Source organism: Zonotrichia leucophrys, chromosome 4 (genome assembly GCF_028769735.1).
Source record: "Zonotrichia leucophrys gambelii isolate GWCS_2022_RI chromosome 4, RI_Zleu_2.0, whole genome shotgun sequence".
In the NCBI taxonomy this organism is placed as follows: Eukaryota; Metazoa; Chordata; class Aves; order Passeriformes; family Passerellidae; genus Zonotrichia; species Zonotrichia leucophrys.
Window position 1 is genome coordinate 38,182,266 of NC_088173.1, and position 24,454 is coordinate 38,206,719.

Here is a 24,454-nt window from a genome sequence, read left to right on the forward strand (position 1 = left end):
GGCTGGACACGACCCAGCAGTGTGTGCTTGCAGCCCCGAAAGCCAAACGTGTCCTGGGCTGCAGCCAAACATGTGTGGTCAGGAGGCTGAGGAGGGGCATTGTGCCCCCTCTGCTCCTCTCTGGTGCCACCCCACCTGCAGTGCTGCATCAGCTCTGGGGTCCCTAAGTTACTGGTGCTTTAAAATTTCACCTATGTCAGCATCTTGGTGATAAAAACCAAACCCCTGCACATCTGGAGTACCTGTGTGGAGTATCTCACATGAAAGTGCCTTGCTTTTGATTATTGTTAGTAGCAACAGGTTTAGCAGTTCCATCCCTGCCACTGCAAAGCAATTAATCTATCCAAGCAAAATTAGATAAAATGTCATTTTAGGTTACTTATCAAGGAGCTTGCAATCTGTATCTTCTGTGCTGTGGGTCTGCAATTTGTTGGTTCCAGTAAGGTATCTTTTCTTCTTTTTTTAACCAGACTCAATCAAACTTAGCTGTGTTGGTCTGTATTTTATGTGAGCTTTGAAAACCTAAGTGATTTTGTTTCCTTTTTTTTTTTCCTTCCTATTAGAGGGAAGAGAAGGAGGAGACTGATAGGAAGAAAATGAAATCTGAAAAAAAACCCAAATCATTGCAGTCTTCAGCTAACAAAGACTCCAGTAAATTGAAGTGAGTATACAGTGCTGGAATGGCAGAAGGGTGAATAAATCCAAGTCTTTCCTAAAGAGCTAAGATCAAGGAAGTGTATCTCCTATCCTTATACTCATGAGTTTGCTTCTAACATAATTTTCCTTCTGAAACCTGATCTACAGCAGATTTGTCTTTACATCCAGGAAGCAACCAGTCCAGAAAGCAGCTCTGTAGGTGTGGGTGGGGAAGGGCAGTGAGCATTTCCCTTCTCCACTAAAGTCATCCTCTTGTCTTTGCCTTGTTTTCCTAAGTGACCCAATGGACACAAAACCGATGTGCCTTTTGAGTCCTGACTGTCTGCAATTTCAGGTGGCCTTTGTGACCAGGAATTCCTCCTTTTTCCCAGTGCAGCATTTGCAGTGCTTCTGGTAGCCCTGCTGGAGCTCCCCCTGTAATTTGCATAGCAGAGCACTGCCAGCATTCTGACTAGCCCTTTGCTCCAGTGACTGCTTCCCAGAGCATGTTTCCAACTGGGCAGTGTTCCCAAGAGGAGAGACTCATGCCTCAGCCATGGGCTACTGCATTCAATTCCTGCTTGCTTGTGGCTTGAATTTGAGGTGTTGCCTTGGATTGGTATGCAGTGTTGAGGCTTGTGTCCTGACAATAGGAGTAAACTGCTTTTCTGAAGAGAAAACACTGACTCACTCTGGAAGCACTGAGGAATTGGGACTGCCGTTTAGTTGGGTGAAGGGATATTTGAACTGTGGTAGTCATGCAAGGGCTTTAATTCTGGGGCTTATTCCTCTCTTTTTCTCAGTGAAAATGAGCACCTGTTTTAGTCATGTTCTGGTTTTTGGACTGGGAACAATAGGATGCATTTTTGGGAGGCGTGTGCACTTGGATGGGTCAGGTGATGGTTCTGTGCTCTGTGGAGCATCATCTGTGCCCAGGTGGAGAAGCTTGGGAGCATGTGTCTGATGTGAGTGGGAACCAAACCATGGGAAAAGTGTGTGGTGGAAGAGGGGGAGGATTGTCCCACACACAGCAGAATGAGGCAGGATGTGCACCATCAGACCTCAGCCTCCTCGCTGGTTAAACTTCATTTCCTCCTCTTCTGATGTTTCAGTCCACAAGCTGGGGTTCCCTGCTCAGTGTTTCCTTGGAAATTTCGAGAAACTGAATAAAAAGTATGTAAATGAGCAGTGATGAAACAAAGTTTAGAACTATTTGGTGCTACTTAGGGCTGCTCATCCTAACTTCAGGTGATCAGAAATGGAATGTTACTAAATGTGATAATCTCTGCCATTTAAAGCATAGCAATTTAAGTCTCTCTCAACTTTGTGAGTGTTGTCTAGTTGATCTAGCAAGTCTTAAAGGAGGAACTCAGCTTAATGCTATCAAAGCACATACAGGATCAAGTGTCAGGGTGAGTATCTCTGACCACAGAAAATACCATCTGCCAAAAGGGGGAGAGGCAGGCAGTGCTGCAGTTCATTTGCCTTGTTGGGTGATTTGTCCCAGGGGTTTTAGTCGCTGTAATCACCTCCCTCACTGAGTGAAAAGGAGCTGTGTTGGAGGCAGGCTTTTTTTGCAATGTCCTGATGTTCTGGTTACAAGTGTTTCTCCAAGGACAAGTTCTGAGACTTATTCCTACTTGAAAAGCAGATTGCTTGTATGTTGATCGTAGGTGAACATTTGCTGTCTAAAGCACAATGTAGCCCCCAAAGTTTTGTTGAATTCTTTGTATTAACAAGTCATCTCCCACTTCCAGAGGAGTTTAAACAGATTTGGCACATGATGTAACTAAGTTTGTAAAAAATCCCTACATTGTTTTTACAACATGTTCATGAATTTGCTTCCCATTTCCAGAGCATCAAAAGCTTCTTGTGAAATCCAGAAGAAAGATGTGCTCCCACCACTGCCATCCATGTCTGCTGCACAACCTGCCCCAAAGTCAGCCAAGATGACCCAGAAGAGACCCAGAAATGAGACTGATGAGCTGCCTGCCATGGATAACCCTGCCAAGAGCAAGAGCAACCACAAGGATCCTTCGTTTGCCAAGCGCAGGAAAGTGGAGGGAAATCCTACGGAACTGTCCAAGGGCATCAAAGTAGGTATCCAGGATAACTGGTGGGATGTTTCCTCCAGCATGAGTGATATGTGATTCTCTTCAGAAACATACTCTGTAAGCTCCAAAGGCATGAGAGTCATGTTTATGCTAATTACCATTTCAGACTGCAGGCAACTGCTAATACAATACTCATGTATTGATGTAAAAATAAGTGTGCTTACAAAAAGAAAGAGGGGATTGCTTAAAAATAAGAAAACAAGCAACCTATGGCATTGACTACAACCCAGGTGTAAGCTTTTATAGCTTGTTTACAAAATGGTTCATGATCCTTGCAGCTGATTATTTGCATTTCTGGGTTACAAAATTTGGTTACTGGAGGCTCGGGCGTGTGGTCTGGGATGTTGCTCTGTGTGCTAAGCCAGACTGTGGACACTGCATTAGCTGGCTCTAACTGTTTGCTTTTTCCTTTTCCCTGTAGTTAGTAATGGGAATTAGCAATTGTTGTGTGGTTAAGGTGGAAATAAATGTGAATAGATCTTATCATTCTGCCTTGGCTAGAGGACGTGAAAACTGTGCTGCTTGCAGCCTCACTGCTCTCTTAGTCATTGTGCAAGGAAACCTGCTCTGAATTTCTCTGAGCTTGGGAGAACTTTGAATGGTGTTAGGCATGACAAGCAGTCAGGTGAGAAGCAAGGGGAAGAGAGCCTGGAGAATAGACTATGCTTGGGACAGATAAACATTTTCACTTGAAATTTGGGAAAGCTGGGCTTTGGAATTGTTTTAGGCATATTTCTCTAACCAGCTTTATCTCTGTCCTTTTCCAGGGATCTGCAGGTGATGTCACAAAGCCTTTCCCAGTGCCTTCTATGCCAAATGGTACCTCTAAGCCAAGGAGACCTCTGCTCAAGTTTGAAAAGTAAGGTTTTGTTTGACACCCCTCCTCTTTACTTCCTGAAGGCATGAGGCAGGGCTGGCCATGAGGCCACTCTGGGCTCTGCTTTGTCCTGAGCACTTCTTTGGGAGGAAAGAGAGGGGAGAGATGTGTGAGATCTGCCCTGTACTGCCTTCTCATGCCACCCATGACAAAATAAAGGTTTACAAGAAAGCAAAATTTTACAACAGTTTTGGTTTGAGGGAAGCTGCTCTGGAAATTAGGGACCTTCTCTCATGTAAGCAAGTAACTTGAATACAAGTTTTGGTCTCAGATAAGTGTGTGGTTGCTGCCAAATTTACTTTGTTTCAATTAAAATTTATTTATGGGTCTGTAGTTGAGGAATGATAGATGATATAACCACTGTCTTTCCATGGAAATGAGGAATTTAACTTGTTCTCATGGAAACCCTGCCTCTGGAATTTTTCTATTTCTAAATGTAAATTTTCAATATTATTCCAACATATATTTTTTGAGAAATCAATCACCCCATAGCATCCTCTAGATAGGAAAGTACAACTGATATTTATCCTACCCTTTTTCATCTGTTTTTTCTCTCTGTCCCCAATTTAGGCAACATTCAAAGGAATACTACATTGAACAGGCCCAGAGGCTGAAGCACAGAGCTGATGCAATGGTAAGTGTTGACCTTGTGCTGGGAATGCTGACCAGCTCCTGCTCTCAGCCCTGGTAGCTGTGTGGGTGGGAATGAGGATCACTGGCTACCAGGACTTCCATACTCCATACATGGAGTGTGTCAGTCATGTCTTGGGAGGCTGTCTTTATTTGCCAGATAGTCAGATGTTTCTCTGGGATGCAAACACATCTAGAAAATGGGATTCAGATCTGGCATTGTCAAGGGCTTTGCTAAGAGCTCTAAAGGCATCCTTGGAAAACAGATGGAACAGTTAGTTTTAAGACAGTTTAAAAAGTCAGAAAAGTCAGGCAGTTATTGATTTGCTGGTGACTGAGACTTGGAAGTGGCCTTGGCAGATCTGATTTTTTCTGCTCTGTGCAGTTTAACAGTGTGCACAAGTGAACATGTTGCTTTGCTAATTATGGCAGATATATATCTCAGTCAGATAATGTCCATTTGCTACTTTCTGTTTACCTGTGAAAATGAAGTGAGGGAATGCTGCAGTGGAAAACCCCCCTGTGAGGCAAGCCTCCAAGACCACACAACAGTGTCCAATAAAAAGTGAAGATAATAAATTACTCAAGGAAACCATTGAGCAAATGGAGCCCACAAAGCTGAAGACTGGGATCACATTAAGGGTTCTGCTGAGAACCCTTTAATTTTCACCCAGAGGTCAGACTGAAATCTTTTTCTTTCTTCAAATCCTGCCTAACTAGGAAGAAAAGAGAGTTCAAGTATACTTGAGAGAAGTGTGTTAGGTCTTAGTAAAACGTGAGAATTTTCTTCCCAACAGACTGACAAGACTGGAAAGGCCTTTCACTACCTGGAGGCTGCCCTTTTATTCATTGAATATGGGATTGCCTTGGAATCAGATGTGCTGGAACCAAAATCAGCTTACAGCATACTCAGTGACACCATAGTTCTCATCAAGTAAGTGCCTTTCAGAGGGTGACAGCTGGGCATGTTTGGAGGGGAGGGCATTTTGACACACAGTACTCTGCTCAAGATCTTACAGAGTTCCTTGTGCCAGGACTAAGGACTTGGGGCAGGCTTCCTCTCTTTCCAACTGCTTTAAAGAAAATGGCATGCAGAATTTTTTCATGAACTGTGGAGCTTCAGAGTGCTCTGGTGGCTGACAAGGTCCTGTTTATTCTGTTTCCCTAGATTCATCATGACTTTGAAACCATTTGCAGACTCCTCAGTCTCTTCACACGGAAAAATCTTTGCTGTGTTACGGTGAGTAACTGTGCTTCTGCTCCTTTGTGCACTGCTTTGGAACTGAGGGAAAGGTCCCTTGCTTCCAGGGGGGGAAGGAATGAGTTAAATGGGAGTTAGTTATGCAAGGGAAAAAAACCACCAAACAATATAAAGGAACATAAAAAAAAGCAGTATAAAAACCAGAATGAATTTAAACATCTCTAAAGTAAGCTGGGAGATCACAAGGGACCACATGTAGAAGGCACAGGCTTTAAAATTTGATCTCCTGGTAACTTGAGAGCACATAAGGGCTTTCACCTAAGGTGAAAGAATGTGATTTGGCTGTCCATGTTTGAGCTGTGTAAGTGAAACTGTAGCTGAACATGGATGAGGCACTTCTGGAAGGGGACTTACTCAGCCTTTGGCACCTTTGAGAGCTGGGCACCTGTTTGTATGAAAGACCAGAGAAGGCCCTTCCTTGTTTCATTCTTTCCCTTGAGTTTTTTTTTATCAAGTTTTTTTTTATCATGATCAGAAGGAGGAGAAATTTTGAGTTTTCCTGACCTTGCAGTAGAGCTGAGATGTGCCTGCCTGCATCCCTCAAGGCTGATGAGGGCTGGGCACAAGCACTGACACTCGGGTGTGTTTCTGTCCGCAGCATGCGCTGCCAGTCCATTCTGCACATGGCAATGTTTGGTTACAAAAAGGACACTGCAATGAGGTATTCCAGACTCCTGAATGACCACTTCAAGGTAGGGCACAGGTATCACTAAGCTGCCAGCTGGATGGCTGTGGTGGTTACTGATGTCAGCTGAACAATCCAAAACTAACTAGACTTTTATTCCTTGCTGCAGAGTAATTTCAGAGTAATACAAGCACCTTCTCCAGGTGTTGCAAGGTAAGATTTAAAAATTTGTTGTCGTGCGTCTGTTTCAATGACAATGAGTAGGGACTTTTCTGTGTTCTGTGGTCATTTCATGTGGCAGAGAGGAAATGAACGATTTTTTTGTCTTTCAAAATCTGTGGTGGAGAGAAGGTTGTTTGGACTTTGACAGTGGTGCTGATTCCAGTTACATTTTTTTGCCCACCTTGCACAGGATAGTTCATTGAGAAGTGAGTGTTCTCTTGAGAGCAGTGGTGGAAGCCCTGTCATACCAGAGACTAAAATTAGGTTGGTTGAAGTGGTGGGGGTGTGCTGAGCCAGGCTGTGTCTGGAAGGCGGCCGGCTGACCACATTTATCTGCCCTGGGTCTATAAATAAATGTGTGTAGGCTGACCTGGCTGCTCTAAGGAGCTGCCAAAAGCTCCAGCCTCCTCAGGAGGGGAGCTTCAGTGTGCCTGATTTGGAAGGCATTAGGTAAAACACTTGGGCAATCTGGTGAGGACTTTCACAAGCAGGTGTAGATTTTGGAAGATGGATGGGTGGCCCTTTTCAGTGTCTGGTCCCACATTTTCTCTTGTTGAGTAGAGTCCTTCTAAATCACTTCCAAAAACTTGGCCTTGCACAAAGTACAATTGCTTGTGCTGTAGCTGAACACATCTCACTTTTCAGCAGTTCACTCCATGCTGCAGGCTTGGGTGACACCTGATAGCTCCTGGCATGAGGCAGTCTTGTGGAAAGATGTTTAGCTCTGAAGCTGAATGTTTATGATGGTGTTTCTTTTCTGCTGCAGAAGCACAGGCTTGCCTTCTCCTCTTTCTCCAATACCCTCTCCTGCTGGATCTGTGAGTTCTCAGCCAGGATCAAATGATAGCAACGGCGTTGGCCACAGCAGCATTGGCAACAGCGCTGGCTCTACTGTCACTGTCTCCTGTCATATCTCCAGTGTCACCTCTTCCTATGTCAACATCACCTCCTATATCCTCCATGCATATGAAATTTGGGAAAAGGCTGATGCACTGGCCAGGAAGAATAAAGGTAAGTTTTTGCCCTTCTGTCTTTTCTGTCTCATGTGTCATGGTTATGTGTGTATTTGCCTCAATCCTGACACTCAGTGCAACAAGCACCATACTTAAAGTTCAAAGCATGAAATATGTTGAATATCTCTGCCAGAGTATATTGGCAGAGATACTTGATGGTGATATTGATGAGTGTTCCCATTAAAAGGTTTTTTTGGCATCCTCAAATGTCCAAGAGCTCAGGCATGAGGGTGTCGAGTGCAGGAAACCAGCCAACTTGCTTGGTGGTAACACAAGAACTGTAAAGGGTTTGGGTTTTTTCTGTCTTTCTCTTTGGGGCACTGAGCTTTTCTGAGTGGGTTTAAAAGTATCATTTTGGCCTGTAGCCTTGTGTTTTAGTTTTTGTTAAATTTCCAGCTCATTTTGTCTTGAAAACGGTGAAGCTGGCTTTTCTGCCTAACAGAGAAGCTGAGCAGCACTTGAATTTGAGTCCCTGCTGGGCAGGTGCCCAGTATTTGCCAGCAGCAATTCCTAGAATTGCTGCAACTTTTTTATTTTACAGTTTTGTTGTTAAAAATGTTGTATTGTCCTTTGGTCCAAGCAGTGGTGAATACACAAAAGCCACAGGGTGGGTGCAGTCCAGCCTGTGACCTTGTCATCCCACATGGCCTCAGCAGTGTCATTTTCCACACAACACAAAGTTTTGTGAGCCAGTGTGGGTGAAGAGATGCATTGCCATGACCTGTTGGCAAACCTGCAAAAGAAAATAAGCACAATGTGCCTGGCTGGATTGTTGGAAGGCTGTAAAAATCCTCACACTAATGAGGCAGTTGCTTAAAATCAAAAGGCTTTCCAAGTCACCTTTGAATAAAAAACTGATTGTTGGCTGTCCTCTGAGCAAATCTGTGCCTGCAGCAGCAGTTCATGTGTGGCATTTTTGATTCTGTCCTCAAAAGGCTGATAAAAGACTGGCACATAGGAGCAGTGGATGGTGCTAATAAGCCAGAGGAGTGAGTCATGGAGGAAAATGTGTGGGAGGGCAGCCTGAGCACAGCCTTGCATCAGTCAAGACTTAATTCAAAACGCTCTGTTGGCTGGTCCTGGTGTAGGGGGATGATGACTGGGGTACTGAATACTTTGTAGGGAGAGGATCTGTGCAGAGACCTGTAAATAGTCATGTAGGCTTGGTGGTGGTGTCTCTGTTCAGGACAGCTGGGAGCATTTCAGACCTGGAACTGACTGATAATCAGTGTGATATACAAAGAGGCATGGAGAGTGAAAACACAAAATGAGCAAAAAAGGCCACATCCTTGATTCTTTTATGCAATTCATAGGGCATAAGAAGAGGAAGAAAGAGCAGCAGCCTTTAGCTATCCAAATCTTATAAGCAGGGAAGCCCTAAGCTATTGGGAAGCAGCGAGCTGTAACTGCTGTCCGAGTCACTGGTGCAGAGCTGAAGTGCCCTCTGGAGGGTGCCCTGCCAGGTGCCAGCTCCTCTGTAATTCACAGCAGCGCTGTGGATCACGAGGCTGTACTGTGGATCCCTGCAAGGACAAGATGAGGCTGCAGGCATGGACGTGAAGTCCCTCTCCTTTCACATGGTGCTGTGCTGACAGATCAGGTTATCTTCTGTTTGCTCAGACAGGGGCTTTGAATTCCTTCTATTCCCCATGGAGGGCATGGATTCTGTAAACAAAAGCAGGAAAATCTGAGGGAATGCGTTCCCTGCTTCTGCATTGGCAAGTATTAGAAAGGAAGTGTTGTGCACTCTGCTTCTGAAGAGCTCATTGCACAGCTAAGTAGAATTTTTCCACCTCTAGCTTCAATCTTTGGATGTCAGAAAGGAGAGCTGAGAATGGCCAGTTTCTGAAAAGCTGTTTAGCAACATGTTTGAGCTGAAGAGAGGGATTTGGTCTGTGTTAGTGGGAGGCAGGTCATGCAGGAATGTCTTGGAAAGGAGACTGCAAAGGAACAGGTGTGGGAATGTCCCACAGCTCATGGTCACCTGCACAGATGATTGCCAGCCCACAGCAGCAGGATCAGCTGTGCTGCCAGAGCCACCTCCTGTGCAGGAGGAGGAGTGGGAGGCCTGGAGCTGGCATGGGATGGCAGGAATGCGAGATCTGCCTGACACGTTCGGCTACAGCAATCCAAACCAGAGCTGTATATAGCCTGGCAAGCTGCGCAAATAGAGAAATCCTGATATCTCCAAGGTTTGAGGATGGATGAAGGGAAGGGAGCACAGCTGGGTGTGCTTCTGGGTGCTGCTCAGGAAGACACTCAGATTTGTCCTGTTTGGAATTGGGAGAAATTTGAAGCAGGGACTGTGGTGCAAACACCCAAACTTTTGCTGCCCTACCATGGAGTCTCTGTGTCCTTTAAAGGGAGGACATGAGGAGGTGTCTCAGTGTGTGTGTAAAGGTTTTCCTGCTGCCTGCACTGCCATCCCAGGCCTGTGACACTGCTGGGCTCTCTGCACTGCACTGTTTAACAGGACTGGCCAGCTGGCTGTGCTGCTGCTGTCACTCCTCACCTGTCAGGTGTGCCTGGTGTATGAAACCAACCAAATGTTTTCTTCTCTCTCCCTTTTTCTCCAGAGTTTTTTGCTGAACTCAGCAGAGCGACGAGTGCCCTGGCACTGACCAGCAGCCTGACAGACCTGGTACACTACATCAGACAGGGATTACAGTGGCTGAGACTGGAAGCAAATATGCCTTAACTGGTTCTCCAGGTGGTTAAATACCTTGAAGTTTTTTTGCACTTTTGAAGCCTCAGAAACAGTTTAATTTTTGTTTTAATTGTTCAATACAAAGCACCTGCAAGGGAAAATATTTTAAATAAAGTTGGAAGTTATCTGGCTACACTGGAAAACCCTTGAACTGTGTTTTTCTAGGGTAGCACTTTGCTACCTTGAAAAAGAAGAGACAGAGGATGGCACCTTCCTTTAAAACTACGAAGTGCAATGAATTGTCTGAATGGCCCGATGTATTGATGGTCTATAAACATTTCTTTTACAAATAACCAGCAGGACAATAATTGCACATGATGCTGACAAGAAGGAAATCTGCCTCCAGAGGTGGTTATGCAACATCCCACAGTCTGCAGCAGTTGTGTGCCCAGACATGCCAGAGGAGTTGCTTTTGCAAGCACAGCTGCAATCTTTGGTGTCTCTGTTCCTCAGAGGGCGAGTAGCAGCCTCATCAAGCACCCAACAGCGTTGTGTTACAGGAAAAGCAGCAACAGGATCTGCTCTGCCTGCTTTCCAGCCTCACCCTCCTGCTTTTGTCAGCCATCTGACAAAACTGAGGAAGCCACTGCCTTCAGTGCTGCAAGTTTTCTTTTCAAGTCATCACTGCTTTGGTCCTCCTTGCTGCGCTGTCATCCATGCTCCGGGCACTCCAGCTGTGTTACTGAGGGGCTGGCTCAGCCTTGCAAGCCAAACACAGCTGGGGTGGCAAAAAGATATGGTGTGTTTGGAATAGCTCTGTCTCTTTGCTGAGAGATGTCACCATGAGGATTCTTTGTGGGGCTGATTTTTTGTCATTTCAGTGGGTGGGGGTGGAAAGCTGCACTGGTTCACTGTGATTGCTTGGACATTGTTCTAAGAGCTTCCATGGGAAGGAATTGCTTCTGGTTAAGGAGGGACTAAGTGGCTGAGTGTGGAACACAAGGTAAATTTTGCATTTGGATATTTGCCTGAAACGATTGAGTGTCTTGGTGAATATCTAAGAGCAGGATTTGTACCAAAGTAGGGTCTTCTTTGTGTGGGAGGGAACTCCTATGTTCTCTCAGCCATGCCATAGGATGGGCCCAGTGACTTAGAAATCTGTCAAGGGGACAAGAAAGGGAATAATGAGCTGTTTCCAAGCATTATTTTCCTTGTCACAGTATCAGTGAGGGCAGCAGCCATGACATTTGTGTTTTCAGTGAGATGGCACCCTTCTCTCCCCAAAGATTCCCTGTGGTGTGACAGCAGCATCCTGCTGTCCTCATGCGCTATAGTGTGCCTTAGCCTGCTGGTGCCCTCTCACATCCCTCACCCTCTCTCACAGACCCCTGGCACTGGAGAAGAGAAGGATAATTGTGTTTACAAGAAAGAATCAGCTCCCTTTTCCACATAATTTCATGGCTAGGGAGGAACAGCCCTGCAGATGTACAGAAGTACCCCCTTTGTAAAATACCTGCTCATGGGTGTGAGACTCATGAAAACGAACAGTGAATAAATATCAGCAAAAGGTTTGCATTTGCAAAAGTGGGTTCTGTAGGAGTGGTCCCTGCCACGGGGAAGCCTGGGCTCTTTGTTCTGGGAGAGGTGATGGGAGCGTGCTGGTCCCGAGCACAGGGGAGCTCTCCTGTTGCCTTCCCTGGCAGGGCAGGACCACCGGGATCGTGGCTGTGCCTTTCTGCACCTTGAAGGGATTGGCCTTTCATGTTCACTTTGTTAAAAGCCTCAGAGCATTTCAGGGATGAGCTGTCCTAACAAGTGGGAGGAAGATCCATGTCCCCCCTCCCCATTTTACCTATCAAGCTTTGCTTGCACTCCTCCCCCCTGGAGCAGCACCTGCTCAGAGTGAGCAGGGTGGGAGAAGGGCTCAGCATTAACTGTTGTGTTCTCAGGAAGTGTGGGGATGGGCAGCCAGCCTGGAGGCTGATGTGCACTTTGGAACTTGATCCCAGGCTGGCAGATCGATGCCACCTTTGGACTTTGTCTTCAGACAAAGCTATTTCTAGGATCACCAGCTGAGGAGGAGGAGGAAAGATGAAAGCTTTATTGAACTTGGAAACCACTGTGGGGGCCTGCAGGAACCGTAGCAGAGTGTGAGGGGAAAGCACAAGGGGCAGCAGGGACAGGGGTGCCCCGGTACTTTCCTTCTGTGTGCATCCATGTCCCCCCTGCTGCCAGCAGAGCTGCTTGCTGTGTGCAGGAGTGCCCGTGTGAGGGCTGCTCCCATTCCAGCACCAACCCCTGGGCTTTGAGGGGAAGAGCATCACAGGCAGTTTGTGTCACAGGCATGTGGGGGCTCTTTGGGGGCTCTCAGTTCAAAAGCAATCTGTGGGAGCATCACTCCACAGCAGGAAGCTAGGTTTTGTTTCAGGACACAGAGAAAGACTGTTCACATAATAGGAAATTTTAAGAAAAGCCATCATATTTCAACCTTGAGCCAGGTCAGAGGCCTGCAGAGGGTTTGGAAGGAAGCTCATAATTTTCACCTGGGCCTATTCAGGCCTTTAAAAAAAACAAACAAAAATTAAATAAAAACACAAATCAAAACGTAGCAGTGGAGGAAATAGCATTTGCCATTCAGAAGCAAACCATTAATCCAAGGAAAACCAGGGGTGATTGTTTAATCCCAGAAAGAACAGAGGCAGCTATGGTGGCAAAGCAGCATCATTTCCACGCAATATTTATTTAAAAGAAATAATAATACATGCATTGAAATTGTCAAATATTCTATTTTTAAGATGCCATTTATTTAATAGTTGAGAACCCCACTTACATGGAGATAGAGATCTCTTGTGTAATTGAAAGTCAAAGTCTGACTGCAATGTCCTTGGTTTTGGTTTTGTCCTCTCCCCTCCCTCTTGGTTTCCACGATAAATTTGTGCATCTTATTTTGGGGATGTATGTCCCTCTTGTATATAACCTTTTTCTGCCCTGTGTGTGATGGAATTTCTGAGATGGTTGATTCATATGGGGGAAATAAACAATAAATGAATGTTTGTTATGAGGTGTTTCAAGATTCCTTGTGTTCTCAGCTTCTTGCAGAGAAATTCTAGTGTAGCTTTTCTCTGAATGGACTCAGTGTTTCCCCTCTGAATGAGGTTTAGGTATGAATTTCTGTACAAGAAGTCTCTTGTTCCCTTTGCTGCCCCATTTGTCACCCCTTGCCCTTTCCTTAATGACCAAAAGTGATGCAAATGTAGATGCTCAGAGTGGCAGGAGCATCATGACTTGGGACATCTTCCTCCTGCCCTCCCAAATCCGACGCTGGGAAGCTGTGCTGGGCCAGCTGCTGCAGCCAGCAGGGCCTGGCTCTGAGCCCTCCCTGGCAGGAGCATCCCACAGGTTGGTTTTGGACAGTTCAGGGAGGTACAGTAGGAAAGCAGGAGACAAGGCACACAGGTGGTGGCTGAAGGGCCCTGCTCTGTGCTTGCCACAAAGCTGCTGCAGGGCTCAGTTTGTGGGCTGGTTTCTGAAGCCATATGAGGAGGATTTCCCTCAGGGAATCCCACAGGATTTCATGCCCTGTGGTAGCAATGCTCTCATTGGTTGTGCAAGGGGACCTCTGCCACGGCCTTGTACTTCTCATTGGAGGCTTTTCCCACTTTTTGTTTTCCAAGGTGTTCCTTGGAAGAATGGTTTTGGCATCTCTGTGCACTATTGAGATACAATTTGGGATTCAGGTCTGTTCTGCAGCAGGCATTGCTCCCAGGATGTTTGCTGATTATGGATGTGGTTTTCTCGTGCACTGTGTGAGTTGTAGGGGATGCTGACACCTGGGAATGCCCCTGGAAATGCTGCTGCTCTTGCAGGTGCTGGGCACAGAAATGCACTCTTGGGTTGTGGTCGGGGCAGGGCTGGGGCACAGCAGGGAGGGGCAATTCTGGGGTGGAACATGCCAGCAGGGAGGGCATCCAGAAGCCAGGCAGGATGTGGGGCTGTGGCAAGTGTTGGCTGCCCAGCTTGGCTTTCTGCCCAGGGCCCTGGCCCCCCTGGGCTAACACAGCCAAAAATATTTTTCCAATAATACTTTGATGTCGTTCCTTTAATTATCGAGTCTTTATTGCCCAAACCTAATTTTGCAATCCTGTTTAATTTATTTTGAGATTTTTTTATTGATTATAGATGAGCTTGCGTTCTGCCTTTGGCTTGGCTTATCCTTTTCAAAAACAAATGTCATTTTTGGCAAAACAGCTGAGTTAAAGTCGATTGCACTTTCTCAGCCCAGTGCTGCTCTCCAAGCACTAAAATAGCCCTTTGGCAGCCTGTGCTTTCCTTATGTTAATTGCAGTTTCAGCAACCCCTATCTCAAAAAACCAACTCTGTTCCTGGGCTATCATCAACCTTTCTGAATGTGTTTCCATAACTTTTGTGCTCCTGAAACTTGTGCATGCTGCAGTGTGCACTCACTGCTGCTTTGTGATGTCTTTTGTCAAGGTGTGGGGTTCCCAGAGTTCCCACTGGGCTTTCCTCCTCTCCTGCTCAGTATTGCTGAGGGGTTTTATGGGTCTAGCCCTTCATGTTGCAGCATTAGGAACTGTGTTTTACACTGTTAGAGGCATCTGCAAAACTTGTAGATTGTTTAGTGAAATCTTGATTTTACTGCCGGCCAGTTCCATATGAAGAAATACTTGTAAATGGAAAAAAATAGTTCAGATTTTTTTTATTTTTCAGTTCCCAAGTAATAAAATGCATCTGTTTTTCACTTGTTTCATGTGAGGTTTTCCCAGATGCCTGCTGTACCTTTTTACTTGGAAATTACAACTGTGGTACAGTCAAGTCGTTGTTTAAATTTTTATTTGAAAGAATCAGAAAATCCTGTCAGCTTAACAACTGTGAAGGAGTAATTACTTAGACAATGTCGTGCCTTGAGAGAAGTCGGAATCTTTTGGACCAGGGAAGTTGTGGGCAAAAGGTAGCTGGGCTCCATCCCAGGACATGGCAGGCAGGTCAGAGCATGGGGGGCATTAGGGGTGTAAACCTTGCAGTCAGTGCACAAAATCTTTTCTAAGATTTTTGTCCCACACAGCTGAGAGCCTTTTACCTTGATTGAATTCAGTGCCAAGTGGAATAGTAAGCTGAGTAAAGGGATTAGATTAGAATAAACAGTCTGGCTGAGGTAGAAGGGGAAGAGAAATCTGCAGATCATGGGCACAGCATTTTTTTTTAGCACCCTGAACCTGTCTCTTGACGACCAGTGGGATTTCTGTGATAATTATTAAACAAGAGGCAAAGGGTTCATTGAATTTCTGTAGCCAGTGGAGGAGAAGAATCACTCTAGACAGAGGCATTACTTCCCCCTGCTGTTACTTTGTGTAAGGGCAAGAGTTGCCCTGGAAAACAGAAAATCCCACACTGCAATTTGGTGGCTGACACAGCACAGTTCAGACATGGTCCTGGTGCATTCCTGTTCCTCTCCATGATTCCTTGGCACTGTGTGAGTGGGACAGACCATGCACCACAAGAGTGCAATGACTGGTGGCAACTGGAAATGGCAAACTTGTTTGCAAGAATATTGGTAAAGAAATAAATGTGGAATTTTTTTTAAAGTACCTTTTTTTTTAAGTGCTCCAAGGGCAAATTAATTCTCCCAATAAATCCAGCAGTAAGCATGGGAAAATGGGACATAAAAGCTTACATCCTTTAAAACACAAATGAACGTTTAAAGCTGAGGAAGTAGAAAATTCTATCATAAAACTAACAGTATGTGAAATGAAATTAAACTTCTGGTTTTATTTCCAGTGACAGAAGTTCAGGCTTGGGAAACTGGGTTAGGTGGAAGGAGGCTGGGCAGTAGCTCTTGTGTTTTGGATGAGGGCAGGTAGCAAAATGTGCTGTTACTGCTGTGATTGAGAACTCACCTAAATAGGAATCTAATAAGGGATTCCCTCTTTTCACAGAAAATTTTAGGACATAGAGTTGCAGCATAGCAACCAAATGTGAAAGAAGATTGTGCAGCTGACAGGTGGGCAGAGCAACAGAGCTGCGGGAATCTGCTCTCATGGAAAAAATCATCTGGAGATTATTTTTCATCATGGAGGTGAACAAATCATCTCATTGATTTGTTCACAAATTAGAAATTCTTGGAATTGATGGTTTGTACCTTATCAGGGATGTGTTGTTTTGATTTTTTTTTTAAGATTGTGTCTCTTTGCCTGAGATGATTTCATACCACATTCATACACCATCTGATGGGCAGGAGCCTTTTCTTACATGAGTTCTTTCAGGAATCAGCTGTACTTTGAAGGAGATGTAAAGAATCTGTGAGTCATAGAGATGAGCTGGGCTGCTACAGCACTCCAATGTCAATTTGCTTTTCTCATCCCACTAACTAATAATCTACGTGTGAAATTCTTGTTGCATAGGCCCTGCTCCAGGAGTTCTCCTGTCTGGACTGGTAAAGAGCCTCCCTGAGTTTCCATCACTGCTCAAAGTGCGCAAGTCACAGAATTGAATTTCTTGCCACCTTTTTTCATTCAATGCCTGAGCTGGAGCCTTTGGACAGAGCAGCTGCACGGTCTGGGCCTGGTACCTGAGGGCTCCCTGAATGGCTGCCTCTCAGGGAACAGGAGTTTGGGGATTTTTCCTTGTCAGAAAGCCTGTCTGTGCAAGGAAATTCTCTGCTTGTCTGAAAGGCAGGGAAAGGGCAGGCACTGATGTCTCCTCTCCCTTCCATCCCTTGTAGGTCAACAGGAACAGCTTCCAATCCCAATTCTTACTTCTGCCTCTGCAAGCTGCGAGTAAGAAGTCCTCTCTCCAGGGAAATTGCAGGTAAGGCTGGAGCTGCTGGGAAAGGCTGAGCTGAGGAGAGCCTTGTCTGCACAGGGGTGTGAGGTGAGAGCTGCTGGGACAGGGAGCTCACCCTCAGTGAGGTAACTCCTGACTCCAGTGACTCTAGGGGAAGATGGCAAAGCCGTCATGGAAAAAAACCCAGATTTCAGAAGTGAAGCCAAAATTGTTGATTATTTATTATTATTATTGTTATTATTAGTTTCAATAATCCAATGTTTTCTGTGACTGTACATTGAGGTATCTCTTCAAATAATTAAATGTATGCGAAGACATCAAGTTCTGCTCACAATAATTTCAGTGTTAGTGACAGCAGCATTGAAAGGAAGGGAAGCTCATAAAGGAGGGTACCTAAGGTTTAACTTGTGCAAGCAGCTTCCACGTTACATTAGAGCAGTTGTTTGCCTGGGGCTTGGTGAAGAAAGGCAGAAAGAAGGAATCAAACAAATCCAACAAAAGGATAAGTCCAACAGTTTGGGTAAATACAGAACTGTCAAAGAAAAAACAACTGGGGAGAGTCTTTGGAAGAGAAACTGCTGGAGTTCCCATGTCTGTTTTCCTGAGGTCTGCACCTTAGGGGTTGGAATTTGAGTAAACACCATCCCCAGCCCCATGGATTAGGAAGCATTGTTGGCTCACCTAGGCTTAGGAGCAGGTGTGGACAGTTTCTTGTAGTGCCAGGTGTCCCCTTCCTCAGCCTTAGGGAACATCTGGATTAATCTGTGCCCAAGTGTGTCAAACAGGACTTGGCTCACCAGGTACAGTGCAGGTGGATTATCAGCAGCAGCTCGTGGTCAGGAGGGAAGCACTGTCTCTCTCAGGCAGGCTGGCTTTGTTTCATCCTCCAGGGGTTTATTTATGGTATTTCTGCAAATGCTCTGCTGTGTAGGGCCAATCTTTTCTCTTTCTTTTTTGAGATGCAGTCTTGAGCATTTCAACGGGACTTGATGCTGTGATAATTATTTGTTTTAAAAGCTTAGGAACTACAGAAATTGTCACCTGCCATCTTGTTAAGCAGACAAACCATCTCAGTGCAGGTCCAACAAATGCCAGCTCTTACAGATAAGAAGCAGTGTGGTAGGGCAAAGGCTCAGCTGCCCTTCTGATTAGATTTTGCTTGGCTTAACAGGGAGAGGAAGGTTTAATCCAAGTCATCCTCACTAATGGTCTCAGGCTACAGTATAGACGTTCCTCAGTTCTGCACTGTGCTTTGCTAAAATATCACAAATTTCTAGAGAGGAATGAAATGTTCTCCCTGCAGATGCCAGGATGCTTTTTCCAGGTTCCCAGTACATTGCACTTAGAGAGACAAGCCCCAAAGCAATTGATACCAGGCTGTTTTCTTCTCACATCAACTCACCTGTTCCTGCAAATGTCATGATCCCACTAAAAAAGCTAAAGGGCTTTTTAAAAGGAATATTTTCTGTTGGCTTTGAGCTCAGGTTGGTTTGCATAAGAAATTACTTCAAGGCCCTGACTGAACCTAAGGGGTTCCTGTTCTTCAAAAAGGAGTAACATAAATCAAGGTTCTGTCTACTCCCATGCTGATTTTCTTCCTCCTCTTCTTGCCTCTGCAAAACATGTGTTCCCCAGTTTATCTAAAGGAGAAAAATTGCATTTTCATTCAGTTGTACAGACCAACAAGGCAGTGCTCTGCATCTTCCCCGACCACCAGGCAAGAAGAAAGATTTCTGGCACCCCATTAGGAACACCCAGAGTTGAGATGTTCCCAGTGGTTCCTGCAGCAGTGTACAGGGCAGGCTTTCATTTGTTGCTTTTCTGGCACACACTCGTTCTCTCTTGGCTGGCTCAGCAGCATTTAGCAATTGTTCCTTGCTTACGTGGAATTAGTTCTTGGATTAGAATTCAGTCTCTCTGTGCAGTTAATTTGTTGAACTATGTGGTAAAAGAAATGTTATTTTGCCCTTAATCATTGTTAACAGAAACATAACCATGACCAAACTCTCTTAGATATACATACATTTTTCAATATAATGTACAACAAAAGGCATTGTATTAAAATTTTCTATTGAGTGTCAATGGTTTTAGTTACAACCTATAAAATTACATTTAATGAATCCCATAATGTTTCACTTACCAGTGTCTCTGTCTGTTACAAATGCTGAACTGGGAGCTGCCAAAGGAGTATTGCACTGACTCTCATAATAATAATAATAAAAGGGTTCATTGCAATTGTTCCACATAATCTTCCATAACCTGCTGTTTCCAAGTTTGTGATGCTTTGATGCTTGTTTGGCTACAAAATGAAAGCCTTGTCTCCAGATAATGAAGGAAAGGAAGGTTGTCCTGGACCATTTGAAGTCTGAGAATATTTGATTCTTTCATTGTTTACAGCTAGACTTGAGAAGGATCAAAAAGATTTTTGCAGGACTAGCTTAGTGCAAAGGCTTCTTTCTGACTTGCAGCAGAGGCAGTGACCATAAAGGAGGTATTATCTTTAGGAATAAATTACACAGTAATTAAAGCAAACTCCAGATTGTTTCATACAAGAGGGACAGGGAGTGGAGAGCTTTTTCAATATGGAAACAACTTCTGTACATACAAGCCAGAAAGCTTGATTTCATCTAAAAACAAAGTTCACTCTTTACTGAAAACTTCAGTTTATTCTTACTCTTTTACACCTGTTTTGGAAATCAGCAGACACCCAGATTGCCATTAATGACTGCTGATTTCCTTCAGGAACCTAATTATCCAAATGGAGCACTAGGACAAAACAGAGTAAAACAGATTAAAATCGTTTTCAGCTTAGTTCTCTATTTGGATTAACTCCATTGGAACGACATTTCCCTGCTTTTAGGATCTGAAGTGAGTGTTTTAGTGTATAGAAATGGAGAAGAATTCCCCTAAAGAGTCTTCTAACAATCCTTACTATATTTTGTTATTTTCAAAGGCACATAAACACAAAGCAGCAGGATGTACAAGCAGCTAAGAATGTCCACTGTTGAGAAAAGGGCATTTGGATCCCACGTGGGAAGAACACAAGAGGGAATGGCAGACTAGGAATGGTGAGTCCTATTTCTGATGGATAAGTATCTACTGAGATGAACTAAAGCCAAGACTGAAGCAAGGACAAGGTTAAGGCACTTGATACATAATTAACCTGTTTTAAAGGAATTCAGACCTATTTTGGGACTAATTAGTGAGAGAAGTTTGTATTTCCTGATCAGACGCCAGGATCAGAGGTGTGTTATTCCTGAGTCAGTGGCCTTGGGAAAGAGATAAGCAAGATGTCAGCAGAGTTGGGGTTACACCAAGACCAAGCTTCCCCCAGGGAAGGGGCAGAGCTTGTGCTGAGATAACACATGTGGGGTCCTCTTGTGAGCACAAGTTTCTTTTGGTAAAGAAATTCACCTTCATTCACAATTCAAAGTGGGCTTTCCAATGGCAAAAGCATCTGAAGAATTAAGATCAGAGAGGAGAGAAATCAGAGATCCAGTCCAAGGCTAGGACCAGGGTCTGTGTGAAGGTGATAGAAAAGACTTCCAAATGAGCATAAGCAGCCCTAACCCTAACCTGAAATGTAGTTTAATACATGGAGGACAGAGACCACTTTTTGTAAGTTTAGGGAAGAGAGAATCTCCATTTAAACCAGTGAATAACCTTCCAGTGCACTCTGTCCATTCCTGATGGACACAGATCTTTAAGGTCTTACACTACCATGCCCACCAAAAGCAACAAGAACATGGAAATATGAAAGGTAATCTCTTGGGCTCTGGTATATATATAAAAACCTATTTTAAAAGCCTCTTTATCATGATAACTGCTACCAAAACTCCTGTGTATTAACAGAATATAAAGTGCTACCTAGAAAGCCTTCACTGTATTTTTCCATGGCTCATTTGATAGGTCCCAAAACACTCTGACTGGGAAAAGGGTAGAAGAGTCACAATCTCACAAATTGTTTCTAAACCCCCCTGATTTATGACAAATTCTGCTTGATTCTATTTACAGAGAATCCTGCAGTTAAGGGAAATTGATATTGGCCCTGACACCTTCACAAAATGCTACCAAGGATAAAAATGAACCAACAACATCACAGCTGTGGGAAGGTGTAAGTAGAACTGGCTGCCAGGTTGATATGTAAATATGTATATTCCTGTATCACTGTGATGCCAAATGCTTGAAGGAAAAATTGTTATTGCTACTGAGAATATCCTTCTCAACCTCTTTACACAAGTAATAAAAATACTGCAAAAGCTATGCTGGCGCATTTCCTGGAAATGCCAATTTCTGTTTGTTGGTAGAGGCAGCCAAGAGAGCTTCTGACAAATATCTAAGTACAACATGTTCAGCAGAGACTTTCACCTGCCTCTGACTTGCAGGCTGGGAAGTGCAAATCATGTGTGACATGTCTAGGGAGGAGGAAATCAACCACCAGTCATCAGCTGATAAAGCCACAGAACAAGATGTTTACTCCCATTTTGGTTTCTTTGGTTACTGGATTATTTTTTTTTTAGTATGAGTTACTACTTTTGTAACAATGTTTGCTTAATAAACCAATTTGCTTTTTTGCTGCACGTTTTTCCTCTAATAAAGACATTTATATTACTAAATTTTTATTTCCTCTTCTAAACACTGGCATTGCCCTTTAAACGTGAGGTTATATACCAAGGTATTTGTCTTCAGCTGTTTTGCAGAAATTTGATGTTTAGAAGAACAACTTGTTTCAGCAAGAACAAATAAGGGTTATCCATTTAACCTGGGATTGTGTTGTTACAATCTGTGTTGTTCTTCAGCTGCATCAAAGTGCTCCTCCAAATCATTTGCATCTGGCAGCTATTTTTTTCCATACATCAGTTGTGTGAAACATGGGTTGAAGTCCATGACTGAAACTATAAGATAGTGGCTTATGCCACATTTCACAAAAATCTTTCAGATACTGCCCTGGATAATGACAATACTCGCACCAAAGTTCCTCCTGAAAAGGAAAAAAATTAAATTTACATATGATGTCTAAGCATGTGAGGCAGATCCCTCACAGATGCCTTTCTTTAACTTTCCAAAACACAGAAGCCCCTAATGGGACGCAGCCTCTCCAAAACCCAGGCTGCACAAACCCTTCTGGGTTAACAGGAACTGTCAGTAATTCTGGCAGCCAACACTGCCCTCCAGCGTGGGTTGTGTTAACTTCCTTCTGCAGTATCTTCCTTCTTCAGGGTTAATAAATGAATTCGGTGTGCATTGCTGAAAGTGCCATCCCATGACTTCATTTAACTTTGTCTTAAAATAAATATTGATTTTATTTTAATAAAATAATTTTAAAAGCTATTGTTTATCAGCTGCTGCTCTCCTTTCTATGTACTACTGCAAAAATTAAAAATGAATGTGTAAATACATTATTATTGGATCTATAATTTATATTTGCTTTGTTGTATTTAGTATTTTTCAAAAGATCTACAGACCCACCAGATCTCCTTTACAGATGATGTGTAACACGTTGTAGATTTGCTTTCTGCAGTTATAACAGACATAATGAAGTCAATATTATTTCACTGTTCTCCCTGCAGATTTCTGATAGTTCATGTGTTATATATATATCTATAAAAACAGGACCTACATTTCAAATCAAAAATTCCCTCCAACACTCTCAAAGCATAAGGAACTGTTAATCTCTACAATTCATCTCATAGGCAACACACTGCTTGTATATGCACAAACACCTCAACCTCATTTAGAAACACCTGGTGTCACAGGCATAGCTGATTTTAATTTATCACTGAATTATCTTTTTTGTATCATTCATCTGAATTTCAATCCCAAATTGCATTAAAAGAGAGTTTCAATGCTAACACAGAGGATGCTCAATACTCCCAACACCAAGTTGCAGAAAGGTTTATTTAACCCCAGATTCCCTGTAAATTTATTAACATATTGAACAGCCATTGGAGTTTGCATTTCATAGGAAAAAGAAAGGGTGGGGGGCTGGGGAATGTGTCTGTGTGTCTGTCTGAGTTTTGCACTGTAGAGAATAATTTCTGGTCCAAAATGTGCATGTACAATTCCTGCTCAAAACTGTCCACCTCAGGGACTGCTTTTTGTAGAATTTGGGCAAACACTTCACTGCACTGTTCTGTGATCATGGTATGTTTTTTAATATAAAAAAGGATCTATTATCCTAAATTAAGATACTTCCCAGAATTATTCAAAGAAATGGTTAGGTCAAGGTCAAGGTGCTGTAATTCTTTACCCAAACATACTAGAGAAGGTGGCTGGCCCTTCATTCACCAACATTCCAATCTAGAGGACGGGCAGGTAGGCTGGGATTGCGCCTGTGATTGTCCTGAGAGCAGTGAATGATCCCCTTGGTTCCAAGCACTACAGGCAGCTGGTGGGTGATGCTGTACCTGCCCCTACAAGCAGCCACGGTCTCCAAGAGCCTCCTGTGCTGCAAGAAGTGCTGCAAACTCCTCAGTGCTGGTGCCCACTGCCACGCTGAGCTCCCTGGTCTGTATCTCATCTGATCTGTCAGTAAATAAATTCTGATGGAAATGGCTCGGCCTGGCTTCTCCCCAGACCCCTGCTAGCACCAGCAGTTGTTCCCAGTCTTTCTCTTGCAGCAATAGGGGAAGTTTTGTGCCAGGCAACTGCGACTGCCAGTGTCAGGGGTCAGCTCCACAGCCTCTTGTCTTTGTCACCAGCTCCCACAGCTGGCTGGCATCCATTTATTCTATTCTCTCCGTTTACAATCAGCTTTTGAGACTTTATGCTGCACAAATGCTGCTTCCCCCTGTGACCCCAGCAACCTTGACTCAAAATGATCTGTGCTGGTAAAACCTGAGGTAGCTTGGCTGTGCCCTGGGCATTGATTCAGTTGATTCCCCTTGCACCACCCTTGTGTAGGGACAAGAGTTGCCAGATGCCATCAAGGGGCAGGACACATCACATTTTCAATTCTGCACCGACACAGCCCCAGAACTGATCCCTGGGGTACCCCCTGGCTTCCAGGCTGGTGCCTCAGCTGGTTCTCAACTATTTCTCAGTCTGTATTTCATCAGCTCATCCATGAGGATGCTTTGGGAGACCAAAGAGGCAAGAGCCTTGCTATGATTGAGGTAAACAACATTCACTGCTCTGCTCTCCTCCACCAAGGCAGAGATTACAGGGAAAAGGCTGATGGGTTGGTGAAGGTTGGCTTGTAATAAATCATTGCTGGCTGCCAGTCCTCAGGAATCTACCCGAACACCATGACCACCCAAAGATCGCTGAGCAATGGCCCCTAGCCACCCTTCACACAATATTAGGAGCCTTCCTCTTCTGGATTTATTAGCTGTGGGCTCCTCATTCCTCATTTTTAAGGAGGCTATAATAGCAGTGTAGAAAGCAATCCCCATTTTTAATTTTTCACCAATAAACCTTTTCACTGGAGCAGCAACAGAATAAATTCTAATTTACAGATTACTAGTCCCAAGGTGGCAATGACAAGCCAGGAAAGAGCATAAGGCAATCACATTTCTATCACTCCATCTGGGAGAGGCAAAAGCTGAGTGTCTGCTTCAACAAAGACCATGGCACACAAACATGTTGCCATTGTTTTCCATTCACCCTAAGAAAAAGACCTGAAGGAA

General features: G+C 44.1%; 1 protein-coding gene across 1 annotated transcript in view; it reads left to right on the top strand.

Annotated features, from left to right (window-relative positions):
- Positions 1-22,228, top strand: part of AFF1 (ALF transcription elongation factor 1) — a 76,527-nt gene extending 54,299 nt beyond the window's left edge. The window contains exons 12-23 of the mRNA XM_064711195.1: positions 564-661; positions 2,492-2,732; positions 3,518-3,609; positions 4,198-4,261; positions 5,055-5,191; positions 5,426-5,497; positions 6,117-6,210; positions 6,313-6,356; positions 7,132-7,376; positions 9,955-16,850; positions 19,780-19,894; positions 20,841-22,228. Of these exons, the coding sequence (XP_064567265.1) occupies positions 564-661; positions 2,492-2,732; positions 3,518-3,609; positions 4,198-4,261; positions 5,055-5,191; positions 5,426-5,497; positions 6,117-6,210; positions 6,313-6,356; positions 7,132-7,376; positions 9,955-10,076 (1,209 nt within the window). The 3' untranslated portion in view covers positions 10,077-16,850; positions 19,780-19,894; positions 20,841-22,228. The remainder of the gene's footprint in view (positions 1-563; positions 662-2,491; positions 2,733-3,517; positions 3,610-4,197; positions 4,262-5,054; positions 5,192-5,425; positions 5,498-6,116; positions 6,211-6,312; positions 6,357-7,131; positions 7,377-9,954; positions 16,851-19,779; positions 19,895-20,840) is intronic.
- Positions 22,229-24,454: the final 2,226 nt, after the last annotated feature.